We start from the raw sequence: 19,012 nt of genomic DNA, 5'->3' as shown, positions 1-19,012 counted from the left end.
GACAAGCAAGGACAAAGTTAGATTATGCTTTATCGTTTTCAGCATGGATTAAGTTTAAACGTTACACGAGAGAAAAAGCTGTGAGGATGTGGAGCAACATAAGGAAACTTTCCAGTGTAGATTTACAGTGAGAAAAAAAGTACTGTTAAGTTCCTCTTTGCAGTTTCTGAAGCAACTAAAGCTACTTTTACACTGCCTGTTCAAGGCGGGAATATTACAGTTATGCCGCTACACCGTTCTGTATAGATTTAAAAAGCAGCTGTTAGTAGTTTGCAGCTAACTCAAAGAAGAACAGCAGCCAAGAAGCAGAGCAGAGACTATAAAGCCAGTGTGGTGACTGGTGGGTGACTGACCGGTGAAGGTGAACACTGAGGGGAAGATGACGTGGATCCCGGCACTGTGGATGTCAAACATGATGCCAAAGTAGATGGCTATGCTGCCCAAAACCGCAAAGCAGTTAACGAAGGTCCAGTAGGAGGTATCCAGAGAGATCTGACAAACACGAGGTGATAGAGATAACAAAGGTCAGCAAATAAAATTCATTACATTCACACGTTCTATGCCTCCAAAAACCAGTTTCCCCTTTATATTCCTCCTTGAGCAGCTTTAAGGTTGCAGCATCACACATGTTCTGACTGTCTGATCCAGTGCTTCAAATAATCATTCAGAACATTTACTGATACTTCTTTTACTTTTAGTTATGAGTGAATGTGTCATGAATAAGGAAAATCTTACTGAATTTGAGCTTTAACTGTAGCTGAGTCTAATCATCATGTTAACATACTAGCATGTTCTCATCTATTTTTTTTTCCAGGGTTGCTAGAAGCATGTCACTTCCCCTAAAACTAAACGGGACTAACCTGTAGGTTGACAATAAATACGAGCGACGATGCGGTGACGACCGCCAAGGACTGGTAGTCGGAGGGGGCTTCTCCATCCTGCCCCATGGTCTGCAGGAAGGCTCCGTAGGGGATGAAGAAGATGATGAGCGAGACGAAGATGCCGTGAAACAAGCTGATGAAGAAACTCTTGTAGTTGAACAATGCTCCTTGTTGGCCGGGCAGGTAGAGTTTGGGGAATTTCAGGCTCAGTTTGTCATTAACATCCTACAGCACGAGGAGGAGGAGCAAACAGTTAAAAGATAAGTTCAATGTGGGTTTATGTTTCCCATGTTTTTGTGTCTATGTGACACAATGGAGACAACTGTTTTTTTAAAGCAGTTCTTCCCAACCTTCTTGCTGACTTATTTTCCTGTACCATTTTTGTGTCCACAATAAAGTCTGTTTTTACCTGGTCAAGAAGTCCAACCAGTAGAACCGGCAAGCTGCTGTAACACAGATTGTAGAGGGTGATGAACCAGTTTTCGTAGGCGATCTGCAGACAGGGAAACAATCATTCAGTGGATCTGTTGGTCTCTGGCACCTTAACAATCACCTCTGCACATCAAGTGTAATAATAACTGTAATGTAAATGTTACATGGAGTGATCACTCATGTAGGTGAGATAGGACATGGAGATGAACAAAAAAAAAAAAAATCAAGAACTCAGAAAAATCAACCTCATTCCAAAAGAAAAGTTTGGCCCAATCCCATTTCTACCCCTTAAATCTTCCACGTGGTATTGAGTGCCCTCGTTTGTGAGATAACCCTTGATGAGGGAAGTATATATTGGGGTAGAGATCTTTCCCTGAGAAATGAGACACCACTTCATGCAAATTGGCGTGGCCGACGTGCAGGCATATGTCAGTAGCGACGCAATGAAAATGCCAGCTCCTGCGCTTGTGTTGTGACGTGTGCTATGTTTTTTCTTCTCCTTCTGATGAATCAACGGAGAAGAAATGCTGAAAACAGGAGGCGCCTACGACATCTTCTAGTTCTGATCGATTTTGTTCGGGTAAGTCGATTTGTTTAAATATTTTGACGCTGTGTTGCTGATGAGTTTACGCTAGTCCAACCATTTGTTGTTTGTATAGCCTACATTCCGATCGTACAGTAAAAAATTGTTTTCCAAAACTTGCTGAAGTTGCTGACTTCGCAAGGTGTTCTGGGAAATTTCATCTTACACTTCGCTGAAAGTGTGGGTCAGGGCTCCCTTGGAATCTAGGGCGGGTTTGAAGTGTTGGACACCACTTCCACTACCTCAATTCTGTTTTGGGAAACCACTAGCCTAAACGTGAACGCGCACAAGTGGGTATTTCAAGGGAAGTGTGGGTACTGGGACAGGCCCTTTCTCTTTTGGCGCAAAATATCTGCGCACTGTGTGCAAGCATTACAATAACAACAGTTTGATAAAACATATTGATGAGCAAATAACTCTCTTTAGATCACATGACTTGAACCAGAATCAAACGCTGTTCTCCTGACCTGTGCGGAGTATCCACTGAAGAAGGAGTACCAGAAGTGAACCAGTGTGAAGGCGAAGTTCTTGAAGAAGAAGAAACGCAGGAACTTGCACATTCGGATGTAGGACCAGCGTCCATGCACCAGCAGGAGGCGCTGCAGGTAACGGAACTGAGCAAAGGCGTAGTCGCTGGACATGACGGCCTGCATCCCCTCCTGACCGCTGATACCCACACCGATGTCTGCAGCTGGAGGGACAGAGGACGGGTCATTAGAGTGTGTGACATGCAGGACACAGTTTGTCCTTTAACATGAGTTCATTTGCGTCCTTACTCTTGATCATGTTGACGTCATTGGCTCCGTCTCCGATGGACAGCGTCACCGCTTTCTTGTACTTCTTCACCAGACTCACCACGTTACCCTTCTGCTTCGGTGTGACGCGACAGCAGATGACCGCCTCGCACTCACACGCCATGTCCACAAAGTCAATCTGTAGAGACGTTCCACCATGTTTGTGAACATGCAAATCATCGTGTGATGTGCTCAATTTAACACTCGTCCTAAATGTTCCATTAAGTTAGCTGTACCTGTCTCATCTCCTTCTCCCAGTCGTTCATCGGTTGTCCGTCCTGAGGGCTGCTGGGAGGCGGTCGCTTTCCCAGACGGCGCAGACGCAGGCGACGGCGTTTCTTCTTCTTCTCATACAGGATCTCGTTCTGAGAAAATAAAAACAGAATGCATCAATAGCTGCAATTAACACTTAAAATCAGTCATCTGTCATCATGTCAAAGCGGTGTTAATCTCAAACAGAACTCACCAGCCATCCTCCGGTGATGATGAGAGCGTTTTTGCCGCTGCCAGGGAAGAAAGGCTCTGCGGGTTTCTTTTTGCCTCGACGGATAGTTTGAGGCTCGTTTCTCCTGTTGGCCTGACGAATCCTCAGCTTCTCACTGGAGACACAGAAACAACAGACAAACTCTTAACACAGTGGGTTAGATCCTTGATGTTGAGGGGAGACATGAAACAGAGAGGTTGGTAAGCACGTTACGAGGACGAGAAGCAGGTCGATTTGTTTTACCAAAAGCAGGAAACAACAAACCTGACTGGAAACATGAGACTTGGACTCTACAGCATGAGTTTTGTGAGAGGTTGTAAATAGATGTTTGGATTTAGTTTTGCTGTTGTTAAACGCAATCAATCAATAAATCAAAATGTGAGGGGCTGCACACATACTGCATCTTTAAGTGCCTGGAAAACGCAACGTTGGACACCAGGCACTACTCTGTGCCATCTTTCAAGGGCGACTATCACCAGCACCGTATCGTAGCCTACTTAGCAGAAATCCTGAGTGCAGAGCTGATCTTCTTCCAGGTGTTGTTTTGTGAGTGTATTAGGCCAAAAATATTGTCCATGGGACAGATGTAAAGCTCTGGCAGCCCTGCACTAACATGATTAACTTCTCCTCCATATTTACTGAAGGTGGGAATCACCAGAGGATCCACGATATTATCACGATACATAAGTCACTGCAAATTTAAATATGTCTCAATATGCTGAGTATTGCAGTAAAATATATGGCAATTTATTACTTTTTTTCAGCTGTAAATCATGTCCCAAAAGGAAAACTTTGTCAACATTTGTTTTCAAGTTTGTTCACAAGTTTTCAGTCTGTTCATCTCACTTTAGCCATTTTTTATTTGCAGCATTAAAATGTATCTAGTGGACCAAAAAGCAATTGATTATATTATTCTAGTAGGCAACCTACTGTTTAATTTGCATTTGTCATATTAATGATTTGTTTAATAAAAAAAATCGATACCTGGCGCTGGGTGACGATACGATTTTGACATACAAAAATATCTCCATATCGATTTTTTTCCCCTTATGAAAGAAGGAAAAGGCATCTGCCGCCTGTCACTGGCTGTTCCTCATCACATGACATGCAGTGCATGCTGCTGCGTTCCAAAAGTTGAATTCCATTTATCCCAGGGCGCAGCCGTCGTGCCCTGAAAAACAGGCGCTCGCAAACCTGTGTGTGCCACAACGGCATCACTCTGGTGTTTAAGCGTGCCTGCTGGGAGTCTACTTTGGAAACAATACATTTGAGGGTGCAAAAAACACAGCACGTGTACGGCCCCTGGGGAAAAACAAAATTTTCTTCACAAATTCTAGGTAACACGCCATGACTGGTCACTTTGTGGTTGAAGTATTCCTTTAAGACAGATTTTAAAAAACCCTACCCATCTTAAAACTATCCTTTGATTTGAATGTAACTTTACTTAATTTAACTTTTTATTTGTTAGAGAAAGAATGCGCTCTTTTCATTCCAGACATTATGTCTATAGAAAATGATTTTTCTGACTCACAACTTGAACACTCCTTGATCTTAAGGGCTTTTGATTATTTTATTTACTAAGGTTGTGTTGTGGCAAGAATCTGGTGATACGATACAGTGTGTTAGGATAGGATAGGATAGGATAGGATAGGATAGGATAGGATACGGTACGGTACGGTACGGTACGTATCACAATACAGGGGTTGGGATTCAATATACTGCGATACTGTAAGCAACACAAGCAATATATACATACAGTGATATGTTGTTACGTTGGAGCGGAGGAGACATGAATGAATGAATGAATGAATGAATGAATGAATAAACAGAATCAACGACTACCACAAGTCTTTGCTTGCAAATTATTATGAATGAATAATCAATACAGCCTCACAAAACATCACATCACTATACTCAAGTGGATCAATATTCTCTTACACCCTTTTAGGTTGTGAAATTGCAGAAAACTCACTTGACGTCTTCTCCGTAGTGGATCTGCATGTCGTCTGTCAAAAGTGAACAAGAATATCCGATGTTCTCTGCCGTTTCTAGGAGGAAGATAAAACACGATAGAAGTTAAACATGGCACAAGACTTTTTAGTTATCAATCACAGCAGTTTATATTGCAAAACATACATCATAACAGACGCAGTATGATTTTGTGCAGTGTACATATAAATAGTGTAAATATATGTCAGGAGGAGAGCTGAGAAAAAACAGAATAGCAGTCAATAAGTTTTGCTAGAATAAAACAGCATAATAGGGTCATTTATCTGACACCTCCACAAAACCTGGCCTTAAAGGTCTTACGTATTTCACCCATTTGACCCAGAATTTAATGAACATATTTTTCTGAGGATGAAGGGAAGAACTAATCTTTTCCATAACATAACGAAATAACCAGCACCTTATAAGGGACTTCTTGCAAGAAAATATAAAAATTCCCAACATACAATTATCAGGACGCTTCACCTGAAAATCAGTGCGTCCTAATAATATGGAAAACTGCAAGGACACATCGGTTCTTCCTCCCTCATAACCATGACATGAGTACATGTCGACTAGCAGCATGTCTCCTCTCTGTGGAGGTGATGGTACCTTTCTTATCTCCAGTCAGGACCCAGATCTTGATGTCAGCCTTGGCCAGTTTGGCGATGGTCTCTGGCACGCCGTCCTGCAGTTTGTCCTCAATGGCTGTCGCTCCAATCAGCTGGACAGACGGATACAGCAGGTCAGGCATGGCTGAGGCTCACTGTTCTACTTTTATACAACATAGTTTTTCAGTCTGATTGTTTAGTTGGCTGCTACCTCAGGCTGCAACTAACAATTATTTTCATTGATGATTAATCTGTTGACTGTTTTCTAGATTATCTGATTAGTTGTTTGGTCTGTGAAATGTCACAAAATGCTGCAAAAATGTCATCAGTGTTTCCCGAAGCCCAAGATGACGTCCTCAAATGTAATGCTTTGTCCACAACCCAAAAATATTCAGTTTACTGTCACAGAGGAGGAAAGAAACCAGATAATATTCACATTTAAGAGGCTGAAATCAAAGAATTTTTACTATTTTCTTAAAAAAAAAAAAAAAAAAAAGAAAGACTCAAACCGATGAATCAGTTATTAAATTAGTTGTTGCAGCTCTACTGCAACCAGAGAAAATAAAGCCCATTTATACTGAGCAATAAACTAAAACTCAAGTTCTGTTTAAGCATGAAAGCTAATTTTTGATTTGTCACATTGAACTCTGGTTGTTTTCCACTCACCATCAGGTTGGACTCGATCTGCTCGTACACGCGGTCGAGGGCAGCGTCTCTGTCCACCATGGCCACCTGGGCCTCTTTGTGCAGTCTGGACCAGGCTTCAAACTCGGCTGTGCTGATGTCTTTGTAACACAGACACAGTGTCCGCAAAGTCGCGTTGGCAAAGATCTGAGGCACAAAACACAGACCATGGTTCCTTCCACAGAAACAAGAAAAACTGCTACGTACATGCAGGCCTTATGATACACGCATGTCATGGTATGTCTGCTATGCTGAGACAGACTGCATACTGCAACAGTGCAAACTCACATCCAGAGCAGTCTGGGTAGTTTCTTTGTGTCTGGAGTTCGGGGAGAGTCGCTCGTAGATGACAGTGTCGGCTCCTTTACAGAAGAGACGAATACGACCATCAGGAGCCTTCACTGAAAGAGAGAAGAGACAGCAGCACTGTTATGAGTCTTCAGCCTTGGTTATGAATTCATCAGTCTGATACTGTATGTGAGACTGAGTCAAAATAAACTCACTCACTCTTGACAATTTGGGTTTTTAATTTTTACTCCTCAATCATGCAATCTGTAAAAAACATTTACAGAGATTAAAGTCTATCAAACCTTGTAAGGGACCAACCTCCCAGTGATTTACTTTCTTCTTACATAGCACACATGATGGATGTCAGAGGTGAGATCTGACGGACATGGCGTCTTATGGAGCAGCCCTTTTTTTTTATTTTAAAGTTGCTAAGAGTTCCCTTAATGTGGATCCAAACACTCATTTTTAAACCATTTTTCTTATTTAGTTTGGAGTTAGAAGGGCTGCGGAGTTGACATGTTCTGGTTTAGACACACCTGATGGCAGCAATTTTTAATCAATTTATTAAAAAAATAGACAGATGTGGGATAAATTATTTATTCTAGGGATGCACAATAATATCGGCATGTCATCGGTATCGGTATCAGCTTTAAAACACAATATTAGAATCAGTCAACATGCTAAAAATGTCGTCACATCATAAATATCGGCCGATAATGGCTTTAAAATGAACTCACTCAGACTTTGTTGGTGTTTTTACGTCTCTTTGAGGTCATTTTGTGTCTCTTTGAGGTGGTTTTATATCAATTTGTGATTGTTCTGCCCATTATTGTTTATTTTGTGTGTCTTTGTCGTTCCTTTGCATCTCTTTATGGTCCTTTTGTGTCTCTTTGATATGATTTTGAGTCTTTTCCTAGTCGATACTTGGTTTTTTTTTGAGTGTCATTTTACATATATGGTTATGCATGATGCATTATGGTGCATTATTAGTCTCTTTTTAGTCATTTTGTTCTCTTTGTGGTTGGTCTTTGTCTTTTTTTGTCGTTGTTTTGGTCTCACTGAGGTAATTTTTTTCGCTTTTACGGGTAATTTCGTTTAGGGACACATGATAAAATCGGTATGTCCTCGGTAACGGCCAATATCGACTTTAAAATGAATCAGTCAATGTGCTCTCTCTTATGTTGTACAATGAATAAATATTTCATGTCTCCATGTATGCATGTATAATATGATGTTAATTCCACTACAGTAGAGACTTGATGATCACTAAAATTAGGGAGGGAAAAAAGTGGATATCTTGATACTGGTATCGGTTATCGGCCAAGAAGTCAAATATCCTGCATCTTTAATTTATACGGAAATATTTTTTCAACACAGCACTTCCCTTGGACAGTAAAACATCATCAAGTCGTCATCCACATAAGTCAATACAGTATCAGTAGAGTCAGTGTGTGTGCATTCGTACAGATGATAGACATGCGCTTGCGGTCGGAGTTGAAGTCGAGCAGTGCCAACATCTCGTAGGTCGTCTCCTGACCCATCTCACTGATGGTGATGGTGTCCTGCGTACGAGACAGAAACACGTAGCCGAAGTTCCTGGCGGCCGTCACCAGGGCGCCCTCATCAGGGGACGCCGCCTGGTACACCAGTTCACCTGAGAGAAAGATATGAACACATACATGAGGTGGTCATGTCCAGTGCAACACCAGCAGTGCAGTGTTTTCATTGTCATTTGATTCAATGAAAAATGTTCTAAAAAATGCCTTAAGGACAAATTTATGGCGCTGCAGCCATGGTGGTTGCAGTTTACCCCTCATACATTAGCTCCACTGCCTTTGCCCAAACTGGGATCTGAGGATTACCGTCTTTGTTGTCCACCATGACGGTGTGGCAGAGAGAGAGCAGTTTGAAGAACTCTGTAGCATCTTTATCCTTTTTGGACCGGACGATCGCCACCAGGGAATTGTCCATGAACTGGAACTTTTTGTCAGCCTGTCGGTTCCAGCTCCAGTCCACCGGCTAACAGGCAAAACAGGAGAATGGTTTTGAAAACCACAGTCGACATAGTCAGTAATTACTCTGCTGAGTTAAGTATAGGGCAATTTAGCACTTGTAAAACATGGCTAATGTGATATTTAAATACAAATCATTATCCCTCTGTTTCAGCGTTGTATCCTACAAACGAGACATTTGATAAATCTTCATCTAATATTTTGTCACATTTAACACGTGAAGTATCTTATTTTAGAACGCATCTCTTTTCCTGAATCTACAGCTGGTGTATTTATATATAAATATATTCTCTATGTCTTACCCGTCCTCGGTCCAGCACCACTCCCTCGGCTGTGGTTGGTTCACCTGTGGCGAAGAGAGCAAAAACTTAAAATGACAAAACTGCAGATCAACACTACAGGTGAAGGTTCTCAGTCTTCCAAGTCATGGTCATGCCAAGTGCTATATATCGTATACAACTGAACTTGCGCAAGTTTCTTGAAGACGTTTCACCTCTCGTCCAAGAGGCTCCTTCAGGTGTAGCTGACTGGTGCAGAGTCGCAGGCTTTAAACTCTGTGTGGGTGTGAACCTTTACAGAGTCGTTGATCATGTGAGCTCTGAGTTTTAGAGTCATTAGGGTCACATGCGTTGTTGGCCCACGCGAAGCCTGTGGGGCATTAGGGTTACCGGAACAACACCAACCCTAATGATCCACATCATGGCCAGGTGGGTCAATGAGGGTTACCCAAAAGGACACCAACCCTAATGAGCCACATGATGGCCAGGTGGATCAATAGAGCCACCTGAACAACACTGACCCCAACGACTAACATGATGGCCAGGTGGATCAATAAGGGCCACCTGAACAACACTGACCCCAACGACTAACATGATGGCCGAATGAGTCAACAAGGGTTACCCGAACAACACAAGGACTGAATCCCAATGTCCACCTTCTGGACTTGCATACTGAACTCACGCAGACTTCAGTCGTACGTACTGTGATCAGTTCACTGTCATCACGTTAAGTCTGTGAAGGAAGAGACCACATGCCACTGATAGACAGCCCTCGGTACTGTTTTACTCATTGCTATAGAAATGTTCAGGCGACGATTGCAATCATGGTAACGACGTAAATGTCATGTAATCCAACGTGATGGCCGGGTGGGTCGACGACTCTAAGTGTTCACACCCACACAGGATTTAAAGCCTTCGACTCTGCACCAGTCAGTTAGAACTTAAGACTCTTGGATGAGAGGCGAAACGTCTTCAAGAAACTCAAGCATGCCCAGTTGCCTACGAAATAGCACTTCGAATTACATAAAGTTGTAGATTATTTTTCATACCTGCCCTACCCAGCTTACGTTAGCTCCCTGTTAGAATGTGCATTTAATGTTTCCCCTCCTTCATAAAGCACTTAAACTGTGTTGGACTGTAACACAGCAAAGCCATTTGCACACTTTAAATCTGTGTGTTCTGTAGCTGTTACTCAACAGTCTGTTTGCTCTGCTCTTATCTAAATTCAACTTCTTCCTGCAGCAGTGAAAGAGTTTCCCTACAGGGATCATTACAGGCTCATTTTTCATCATTCTGATAACACAGACCTGTCACAAGTCTGAGGCAGAGAGAATACGAACCCTTTAGTCCCTGCAGACACTGGTTGTTTCATTTACAGAAAAGAAATCCAGCATATTCAGGTGCACTGGTGCTGTTTTGGGTTTCAATAAGATGGTTGTCATTGCTATAAAAGACAGCAGGTGTCACACTCTCCTTTCTTTTCCACTTTACCACCACTACTGGTTTCTTTCCATCTTTCCTCGCAAGTTATTCCAGGGCTCCAGTATTTCCCTTAAAGTCTTTTTCTGTGGTAACAAAACCTCTAAAAAGTCAAATTATTTTGATGTCTGAGTGAAATAAAGCAGGTCTGTACCGTAGCTGCGTCCAGCGATGGTGCACTTCTTGAACTGCATGATGTTCTGCGTGAGAGTTCCCGTCTTGTCAGAGAAGATGTACTCGATCTGACCAAGCTGCTCGTTCAGGGTGGTGGTTCGAGCCTGCATGGGAGCAACATTTGATTTAATAAAAAGGCAAAATCATGCACGGCAAAGACATCTCTGCTGATCTGCTGCTTTTTACCAGAGATGCTGCAGTTCAGCTCTGTATGGCTTTAACAGTCTCAACTCAAGGTCCGTTTAACAGCTTTTACCAAATCCTTTAACTACACCCCATGTTCTCTATCAGAGGAGAAATCTCAGAATGCTCCGCTATCATTACATAATCTCAACAGTGGATCATCTGATAAGGGGTTGAAGAGAAAAATTCAATTTGCTAATAAAGACAGTGACAAAGATAGTAAGTGGACAGAAAGTTGAATAATTTTGTAAGAAGATGGGTTTTAGGACCCGTTCCTTGAGCACTATGTTCATTAGGTAACATAACCATGGTGTGACCCCAGACTCACGGCTCAGCCATAACTATCACTACTTCAGTGTGTTTTCACTTCATGAATTAAAGGTAGTTCTGCCTCCAGACGTATGAAAGGACATACGTAATAATACATGTATGACTACAACTTCATTCATTGGAGAGAATATTCTTGTTAGATTCAAATGCTTTCTTTTCAGTACTCTAGGGAGGGAACACCAAGCTGTAGGTGAAAATGCGGGGAGGTAGAAGCCAACCACACCCACATATTCTATCCCTGTCCGGTTTTGCAGCAATATTGGACAGAAATAAGGGAGGTGATAGACAGCACTTTTCAGTGCTCACTAATTTTGGGGCCCGAGCAGTTATTACTTGGCTGAACACCACAGCTACTCTCTCAACAAAATGTTAAGTATCTTTTCAGAACTTTAAGAGCAGCTGCATTAAAACAAATACCACAAATTTGGTTAAAACCAGAGGCGCCACAACTCAGCAAGTGGAGGGATACAATTGATGAGATCTATAAAATGGAGATGATAAACCACAGCACTAGGAATCCAGCTTCACTATTTGATGCAAGATGCAGAAAACAGGTATTATACAAAGGTAATAAGGTCGGGGGAAATGAGGGGAGAAGGAAGAGGAGAAGGGATGGAAGAAAGGATGGAAAAAGAGAAGAAAGAGTGTTACGAGTGACACTGTCCTTTTATTCTGTTTCTATGAGAAGTAGCCCAACTACTGTAAGAGACGAATTTTGACAAAGAATATATAAAAAAAAGAAAAAGGTTGTTCGGCATTTGATTGTACAAAAACACCCTTAAAAAGGAGTTGAAAGTTGCAAGCACGTTTAGTTTTGATGTTTTATAGCTAGCGAAAATTTGCATTAGCATTATCAAAGTTAACCACAGACTGTAATGCACCGTGCTAATCATGCCAGCAGCTCGCGTAAGGGTTAGATCGAACCTCTCAACCAAATATGGTTATCTCTGGCTCCAAAAAAACATGATGACAACGGTCTAAGTGCAAAAATTGACGATTCAAAACACGAGTCCACAAACCAATGGACGACATCACGCGGGCTACGTCCATTATTTTATATATTGTATGGTTTCTACTGTCTACACATGACTGCTACGGCACAACTATAAACTTCTTTATTATTAATTTACTGTTCTAACATTTGTCCGATAGTTCTCTCCTTGGAAACAACTTCAATAACACATGAAGTCTTTAACGGGTGCCTGGGATCAAAAATAGGGATCTCAACTGAGTCACGACATGAACTCAGTTTTGGTCCTTGAATATTGAATTATACTTGATGAAGGTCTACAGACTGAGACATTGTTCATAGGGATCTGTTGGTTCTTCTTCTCTCCTGGAAAAAGTAGAACATCCTGTGTGGACCGAATGTTCTGTGCTACATTTAGAGAAAAGTCAGAAAGCTAAAATAAATATTAAAGCAGTGGTTACGTACCTTGGCTGGTGTGTCCTTCTCGGAGAAATACATCTGCAGGTCCCAGTTGATGAACTTACTCTGGCCCACACGAATCACCTCCACACTGAACACAAAGCACAGAAACAACAGGTTTGATTTTGACAACTGTTTCTTAGAGGCAGAGCTGTTATTTGACGACAGTGTGCAAGAGATCCAGTTTCACACACCACAAGTCTTAAACATGTAGGTACAGTTTCACTGACCTGACATATAGGGAAATGGGCACCATGGTGTTGAGGACGATGATGTATCCCCAGAAGCTGAGGAAGCCTCTGTGGGAGGCGTCCTGGTTTTTGCCGTCGTACAGATACCAAGCCTTAGAGCCGATCTCCTCGTACCAGAAGGTGTGACCGATGGCCAGACCAGCTGCAACTAGGATCAGCAGCACGAAGATCTACAGGGAGGGAGCAGGAACACAGTTAGACACCTGGTACTGAGGCCCGATATTGTCAATTAAATACAATTTGATGGCTCCTGTTTTTTTTAAAAACAAGTTCTAAAACACTGTGGGTTTCATGAAAACATCGCCTCAAATTAAAAATAAATACCCCCACAAAGAACATGCAGCTGATAGATCTGAATGATGGGAGAAGCTGAAAGGAGATTAATTCAAAAACTGAAAATGAATACCGATGGTAATGAGTTTTGCAGGTGTCTCAGACTTACTGTGTAAACCATGTAGTTCATCAGCTCGTCAATTTTGGTCCTCTTGAATCTCGTCTTACCGCCGTTCTTCATGATTTTGGTGTCAGCTCCTACGACAGCACATCAAAACGGTACAGTTATTAATCATCTATTATATTTTAAATGATCAGCTTTCACTGTCAAATTGTATTTGGTGATGAGAAGTTAATGTAGACTGGTGGTGACAATTATTTCAATTTCTCAATTGAATATTTGATCAGCCTATAAAATGACGATGTCAAATGTCTTCTTTTATCGGGCAAACAAGCCAAAACCAAAACACATACATGTAAATATGGTAAATATGATAAGGAAATATCTAATTAATTAATCAATTATCAAAATTGTTGCTGATTCATTTTCTGTTGATCAACAGTTCACTAAATTGACGACTGGTTTCAGCTCGAAATGTTGATTTTTCATGCATAAGGTAAAATTGGATCCGTATACAAGGAAAACATTTGACAATTTTTAAAATACTTATGTAAAGACCAGCTTTAAAGGAATACTTCACCCCCAAATGAACATTTGTATAAGAATTATTCACCCCATGTTAACGTTGTATTTGAAAGGAAAGGCTTGAAAGCCCTTTCCAATGAGGAACTGAATGGAAAGTTAAAGTTAAAGGAGCTATATGTAAGAAATCTAAAGCAAATAGCTGTAAAATCCTCCTAATATGCCACAGAGACTAAGGAATAATGTTCATATAACATACTGATCTCACCGACAACAATAGTACAGCCAGAATATTCACATTTAATTTTTTTTTTTTTATCATGTTTATGTTTTGAATTTGTGTTTTGGCCTGTTGCGCCACCCACCGCCGTCTACCAGTCACGCAGTCAGTAGAGTCTCAGCATCAGTTACAGTTACGACTGAGCTACAATGGCTGACAGTGTGACTAAACCCAAACGACCTCCTTATGATTCCCAAAAACACAAGACAAAACTCGAGGCAAAGCGAGGGTCTATATAGAAGATGCTTTTGAACAGTTGAGATGGTTGTAAGCGGAGAAGAATTTGAAATCGGATGTCGAAGTGGCTACTCTTCTCCTCGACAGGTAAGCTTTAGCCAAAGTTGGCTAACTAGCATCATAGCTAGACGGGGATGGACATTTCGAATACTTTCAACTGTTATTCATTTTCGATCATACATTGTAGCTCATGTGCAGGTGGGTCATTGACCCGACTGTGTTTTTTTTGAGAAGCAAATGTTAGCAGCATGGCAAGCAGCATTAGCAGTGTACTGGTACATAGCATTAGCAGTCGGCTCCTCCTCCGCTGTATCCCGGCAGCAGCGTTAGCAGCAGAGAAGCCGGACTTGCTCCAACAGTCTGCTGGAAAACCGAAGATCAAGGATGCGGCGATGCGGCCCTGCCATGGCAGCCAACCGTGGGCAAACAAATCAGTCTCCAGCGTGCCACTGTCCAGCAACCTCGAATCTGTATGGGAGGGGGGGCGGACACGACTCGCGGCAGTATTTTGAATTTGAGGGCAGTAACCGTTTTGGCCACATTCTTACATACTGCGCCTTTAATCTATGCTCTCTTCAAAGCCAGACTCACTTAAATTCAAGCTGTGCATCAGCAAAACAAAGATGGTGTTTATCCCCAGGACACAAACCTGCGAAGATGACTAGGCCGTGACACTCCTCTGTGTTTCTGATCTTGCAGCCTCGCAGCAGCATGTTGTCCAGGTCCAGAGGGTAACGCTCCCTCTGCCACAGCATCGTCCCCACAAACTTGTCCAGGCGGTTGTTCGGCTCTTCACACTCGATCAGAGCTTAAAGAGAAACAAGACGACACAAGGACAATAGATATGAGATATTTTGCTGTGGACCAAAGATGACCTCTACTCACCAAAATGAGGAATATGCTTATAACAAGTACGTCTATACACCAAGTACTGCTGTTTTTAAAAATGATTTTATAGTTTGTATTTTCATTTTAAATGGATTATTAGATTCCTATCTCGGGTGCGTCTCTGTTTGAGTGAGTAAAATGATTTACGCTCATGTAAATAAACTTGGCTTGTAGTTGTGAAGCGTGCTCACCATCAAACTGAGCCAGCTGACGCTCCTCCTGCAGTCTCTCATCTGTCACTCTGAGTCCCAGCTTAAACTTCAGGTTGGTCTCTCTGCACGGGGGAGATAAAAAAGACTTGTAAAGGACTGACACCAAAGCCCAGAGGTAGACAGATTAAACTTCATAAAATCTGGATAAAGGTGGTAAAGAATTCTCTGCATGTAAGTCAGTCTGCATAAGTGGCTCTTATTTATGAAATCAATTAATTATTCATTCTCTGATGCAAATTTGCTGTCACAAAGAAAGCAAATAGAGATATGTGTTTAAGTTTAGTTGCCATTTATTGTAAATAGTTCCATTAGAGACGCCTGTTCAGGCCTGTGTGTTTGATTTTAAGGTGTTTCTCGCTTGATCACAGAATGTACCGTCACACTGGTCAAATGGCCGAGCCTGGCAGAGGTTCTTTAGCTTCTGTCAAAAGCTCTTTACACATTTACTCTCCTCTTATTGGTGACTAATTTGTTGACTGAACTCTTGAGAAAACTACAGCTCAAACAAAACCGTATCGGAGCAAAGAACGCTGCTCCAGCAGTGACTGTTAGCAGTGGGCATATCAGTAAATTATAATGAAGATGATTATAGTCTTTTGTTATATAGGTGAACTTAAAGGGTGAAGAGTCTTACCCGTCGAGCTCAGCTGTTTCTACATAGCACAGGCTGTTTGGGTTGGAGCTGGATAACAGCAGGATGTCAGCCTGGAGAGAATCAAAAACACACACATGAGTTTAACACTCATATCTGACCACACATCTGATTGTGATGTAGAAAACTAGATCCCTCTGTGGTTTGTGAAGACCACAGAATTTCTAAACGACCATCCCTGTCTCAAACCAAAGAGAGCATTATTGTAAATCAGCAGATTTCATAACAAAAACAACACTACAAATTTATAGTGTTGATGTCTTTGCTGTGGACCTGAAGCTTTCGGTCAACAGTTAGATGTTAGCAGTTAGCATAAAGTTGCTGTCACTGCGGTGCCGTTAAACACTGATTCACTGTGGAAACAAGCTTACAGATCTCCAGTTCATATGTTAATAATATTTGCAAGTTAAGCTGGTGCTCCATGGTAGCAAAATGCACCTAAATACTCGTAGTCTGCAAATACAAAATTACACATCATGTCTGCTCACGACCTGTCGCCCGGGAGACAGTGGTCTGGATGGGCGGGGGAAGCATGTGATGTGTCATGTTTCTGAGTGTAAAGTTCCTCAATGATGTCAGTTTAAAAAAGCAAGAGGTCACACATGCACATTAAAACAACCTGTGCTTCAGTCAGCCAACAAAAGTCCAACAAAAGTGATGCCGATGGCTAAATCATCATACCGGAATGAAGTCGTTCTTCTTCATACGAACCACATCTCCAACCTGGATGTCCCTCCACTTTGACTCTTGAAACCTGAAGCAGAGACCCATCACAGTTTTTATACATGCACACTGTCGTCACATTTTAATGATATACAACGACAAGAAAGTTGGGGAGCACCCCCTTACTGGCAGTGTACAGGAACAAACCTCACATAACACAAAATATACTTTGATATGCACCAGGACTTTCTGTAGACCCATTTCAAACTGCTATACAATACTTTTCTCAAAAGGGGCTCCCTAAAAACATGGTAATTCACCCAGGGCGGTGCCCAACGTCCTGCGTCACACAGTGTTGTGTGCCTGATGTGCTGTCTCCCTCAGATAAGCTAGCAAAACCATAACCTATAAAGTTGTTTGTCAACCTATTATTTGCCTTAACCCTGAGATTAACCTACAGGAGACCTCATGTCTGATTTTAACTTCAAACAGAGTTGAATTTAAATTTTTGTGACCATCGATTTACACACTCAGATTTTTGCTCCTTGTACTGCTGACACAACTGCAGCTCCAACTAGCCTAATATTCCCTGCAGATTTTCAAATGACTGTTGCCTACGTCATGATGTGCACTAGGAGCACGGGCTGAGACATTACAGAGCTTGCCGAAGCAAACACTGCTGCGTCCTGCCAAACCATGCCCACATGAAATACCCGGTTTTTAGGGAGTCCCTTTAAAAATGGTGTCAGTTTAAAAGATGTTGGATATCTTGTTTTATGAATGAAAGCTTTGCTCTGACCTGCCGTCCAGCAGGACTTCACACTTCCTGTTGTTGATCTCTTTGTCCATCCTGTGCCGCGCCTGGAAGAAAAATCAAGCATTGCTGCTAAAGTACTTGTGCAACAGCTTAATTAAAACTGACTGGCATAAAATACATTTCAATTCTCTCCAGTTATTGCCAGCAATACCAGATTTCTTTCAAAGTGCAGGTAGCTACAACCCAACTTCAGTCTACTGAGATGTGGTTGAAAGCTCAGAAAAGAAGCTGAGATTTAGCTGAAAAAGAAAACGGGAAGTCTTACCAGATCATCCACCAGGTCTTTGACAGCAGTGATCCCCAGCACCACGACCAGGGGAATCAGCGTGGTGTACCAGGGCAGAGTAGAAATGTCTGGAATGACCTGACAAACAAACATTTGTTGGTAAATATCTGTGCTTTTTAACCAGAGCACAGGGGGTTAATCTCTGTTGAGATGTACCTGTAAGATGAGCAGAGCCAGGAAGTAGAGGTTGGCGGCTCTCTTTAACTGCTCGTACAGGTTCAGAGGGAGGAAGGTGAGGACGTTGTACTTGTACGTCTTGATGGCGTTTCCCTGCAGAGGGGAAAGACACAGAGCAGATGATGAGCGGATCATCAGGAGTACTAATGAGTCTGTTGCTAAATGTTGTTTGTGGCTCTGGGGGAGTTTCAAGGTATACCATGATATAAAGGCTGAACAAAAAGTCCTAGACGTCAGGAGACACGGCGTTCGTCCTGTTCTCATGGTGCCAGTAATGAGTTCAGTGCTGTGTTTCAGCAGAAGATAACCATCTGAACTCTGTCCATTACAGCCTGGTTTCCACTCAGTGAGGAGTCCATCCCTGCCACAGCGTCGCTGAGGTGCTCTGAGAGTTTGATTTCACAGAATAACCCCGACTGTGCTGTCTGGAGGCCAGTCAGCGGTACACTTGATCACAAAGGTGTTGGATGGAGTTGAGGTCAGGGCTCTGTTTGGACAGTCTTTCCCCTTTTCTACCAACATGACTCAGGTTCCGTCTCACTACCTGCTCCGAATTTTGCATCATTCGGACAAAAAATGTCTTGTTTTTGTTCAACCTTTTGACACTGCAGTCTGATTGGTCAGTAGAGGACGGTCACTCTGCTCAGGGCTGAGTTGTGTCTGGTTTTGAGGCNCACCTTAAATTTCACTGTGACAACTTTGACCATCACTTTAGTTTTTATATGACAGACACTGACAGACCCTTTCAGTAATGAGTGCATCTTCAAGCATATATATTAATTTTGACCAGATTATGTGAACAGTATATATCCTAATCCTCACTCTGAGAAAAAAAGTGTCACAGAGCGTTGTTCCTGTGGGCTCCAGCAACACTAAACCCCTGAGCTTGCCTGAGAAGGACTAAATGCACAAAGCCCCTATTTTTAAATATCCCATGGAGAGAGACTCTCACTGCAGCCTGTTGTATTTTGTTCTGAAAATGTGGGCGTGCAGCCTCGTTCTGTG

The 19,012-nt window shown here is 42.1% G+C and overlaps 1 protein-coding gene across 1 annotated transcript in view; it reads right to left on the bottom strand.

Moving 5' to 3' along the window:
• atp8b1 (ATPase phospholipid transporting 8B1) overlaps positions 1-19,012 on the bottom strand; it is a 49,222-nt gene that overhangs the window by 2,690 nt on the left and 27,520 nt on the right. The window contains exons 4-28 of the mRNA XM_050052840.1: positions 17,987-18,100; positions 17,810-17,908; positions 17,527-17,588; positions 16,746-16,818; positions 16,047-16,117; positions 15,392-15,474; positions 14,962-15,120; positions 13,322-13,410; positions 12,859-13,049; positions 12,635-12,719; positions 10,667-10,790; positions 9,058-9,101; positions 8,606-8,762; positions 8,209-8,397; positions 6,744-6,856; positions 6,438-6,602; positions 5,773-5,884; positions 5,147-5,222; positions 3,157-3,289; positions 2,927-3,055; positions 2,673-2,829; positions 2,364-2,587; positions 1,291-1,374; positions 861-1,106; positions 354-492 (exon numbers count right to left, since the gene is read on the bottom strand). Coding sequence (XP_049908797.1) covers positions 354-492; positions 861-1,106; positions 1,291-1,374; positions 2,364-2,587; positions 2,673-2,829; positions 2,927-3,055; positions 3,157-3,289; positions 5,147-5,222; positions 5,773-5,884; positions 6,438-6,602; positions 6,744-6,856; positions 8,209-8,397; positions 8,606-8,762; positions 9,058-9,101; positions 10,667-10,790; positions 12,635-12,719; positions 12,859-13,049; positions 13,322-13,410; positions 14,962-15,120; positions 15,392-15,474; positions 16,047-16,117; positions 16,746-16,818; positions 17,527-17,588; positions 17,810-17,908; positions 17,987-18,100 — 3,118 coding nt within the window. The remainder of the gene's footprint in view (positions 1-353; positions 493-860; positions 1,107-1,290; positions 1,375-2,363; positions 2,588-2,672; positions 2,830-2,926; positions 3,056-3,156; positions 3,290-5,146; positions 5,223-5,772; positions 5,885-6,437; positions 6,603-6,743; positions 6,857-8,208; positions 8,398-8,605; positions 8,763-9,057; positions 9,102-10,666; positions 10,791-12,634; positions 12,720-12,858; positions 13,050-13,321; positions 13,411-14,961; positions 15,121-15,391; positions 15,475-16,046; positions 16,118-16,745; positions 16,819-17,526; positions 17,589-17,809; positions 17,909-17,986; positions 18,101-19,012) is intronic.

The sequence above is a fragment of the Epinephelus moara genome, chromosome 9 (assembly GCF_006386435.1).
Source record: "Epinephelus moara isolate mb chromosome 9, YSFRI_EMoa_1.0, whole genome shotgun sequence".
NCBI classification, from domain to species: domain Eukaryota; kingdom Metazoa; phylum Chordata; class Actinopteri; order Perciformes; family Serranidae; genus Epinephelus; species Epinephelus moara.
Note: the sequence above shows the minus strand (reverse complement) of the source record. Positions and strands in the feature narration are given on the sequence as shown.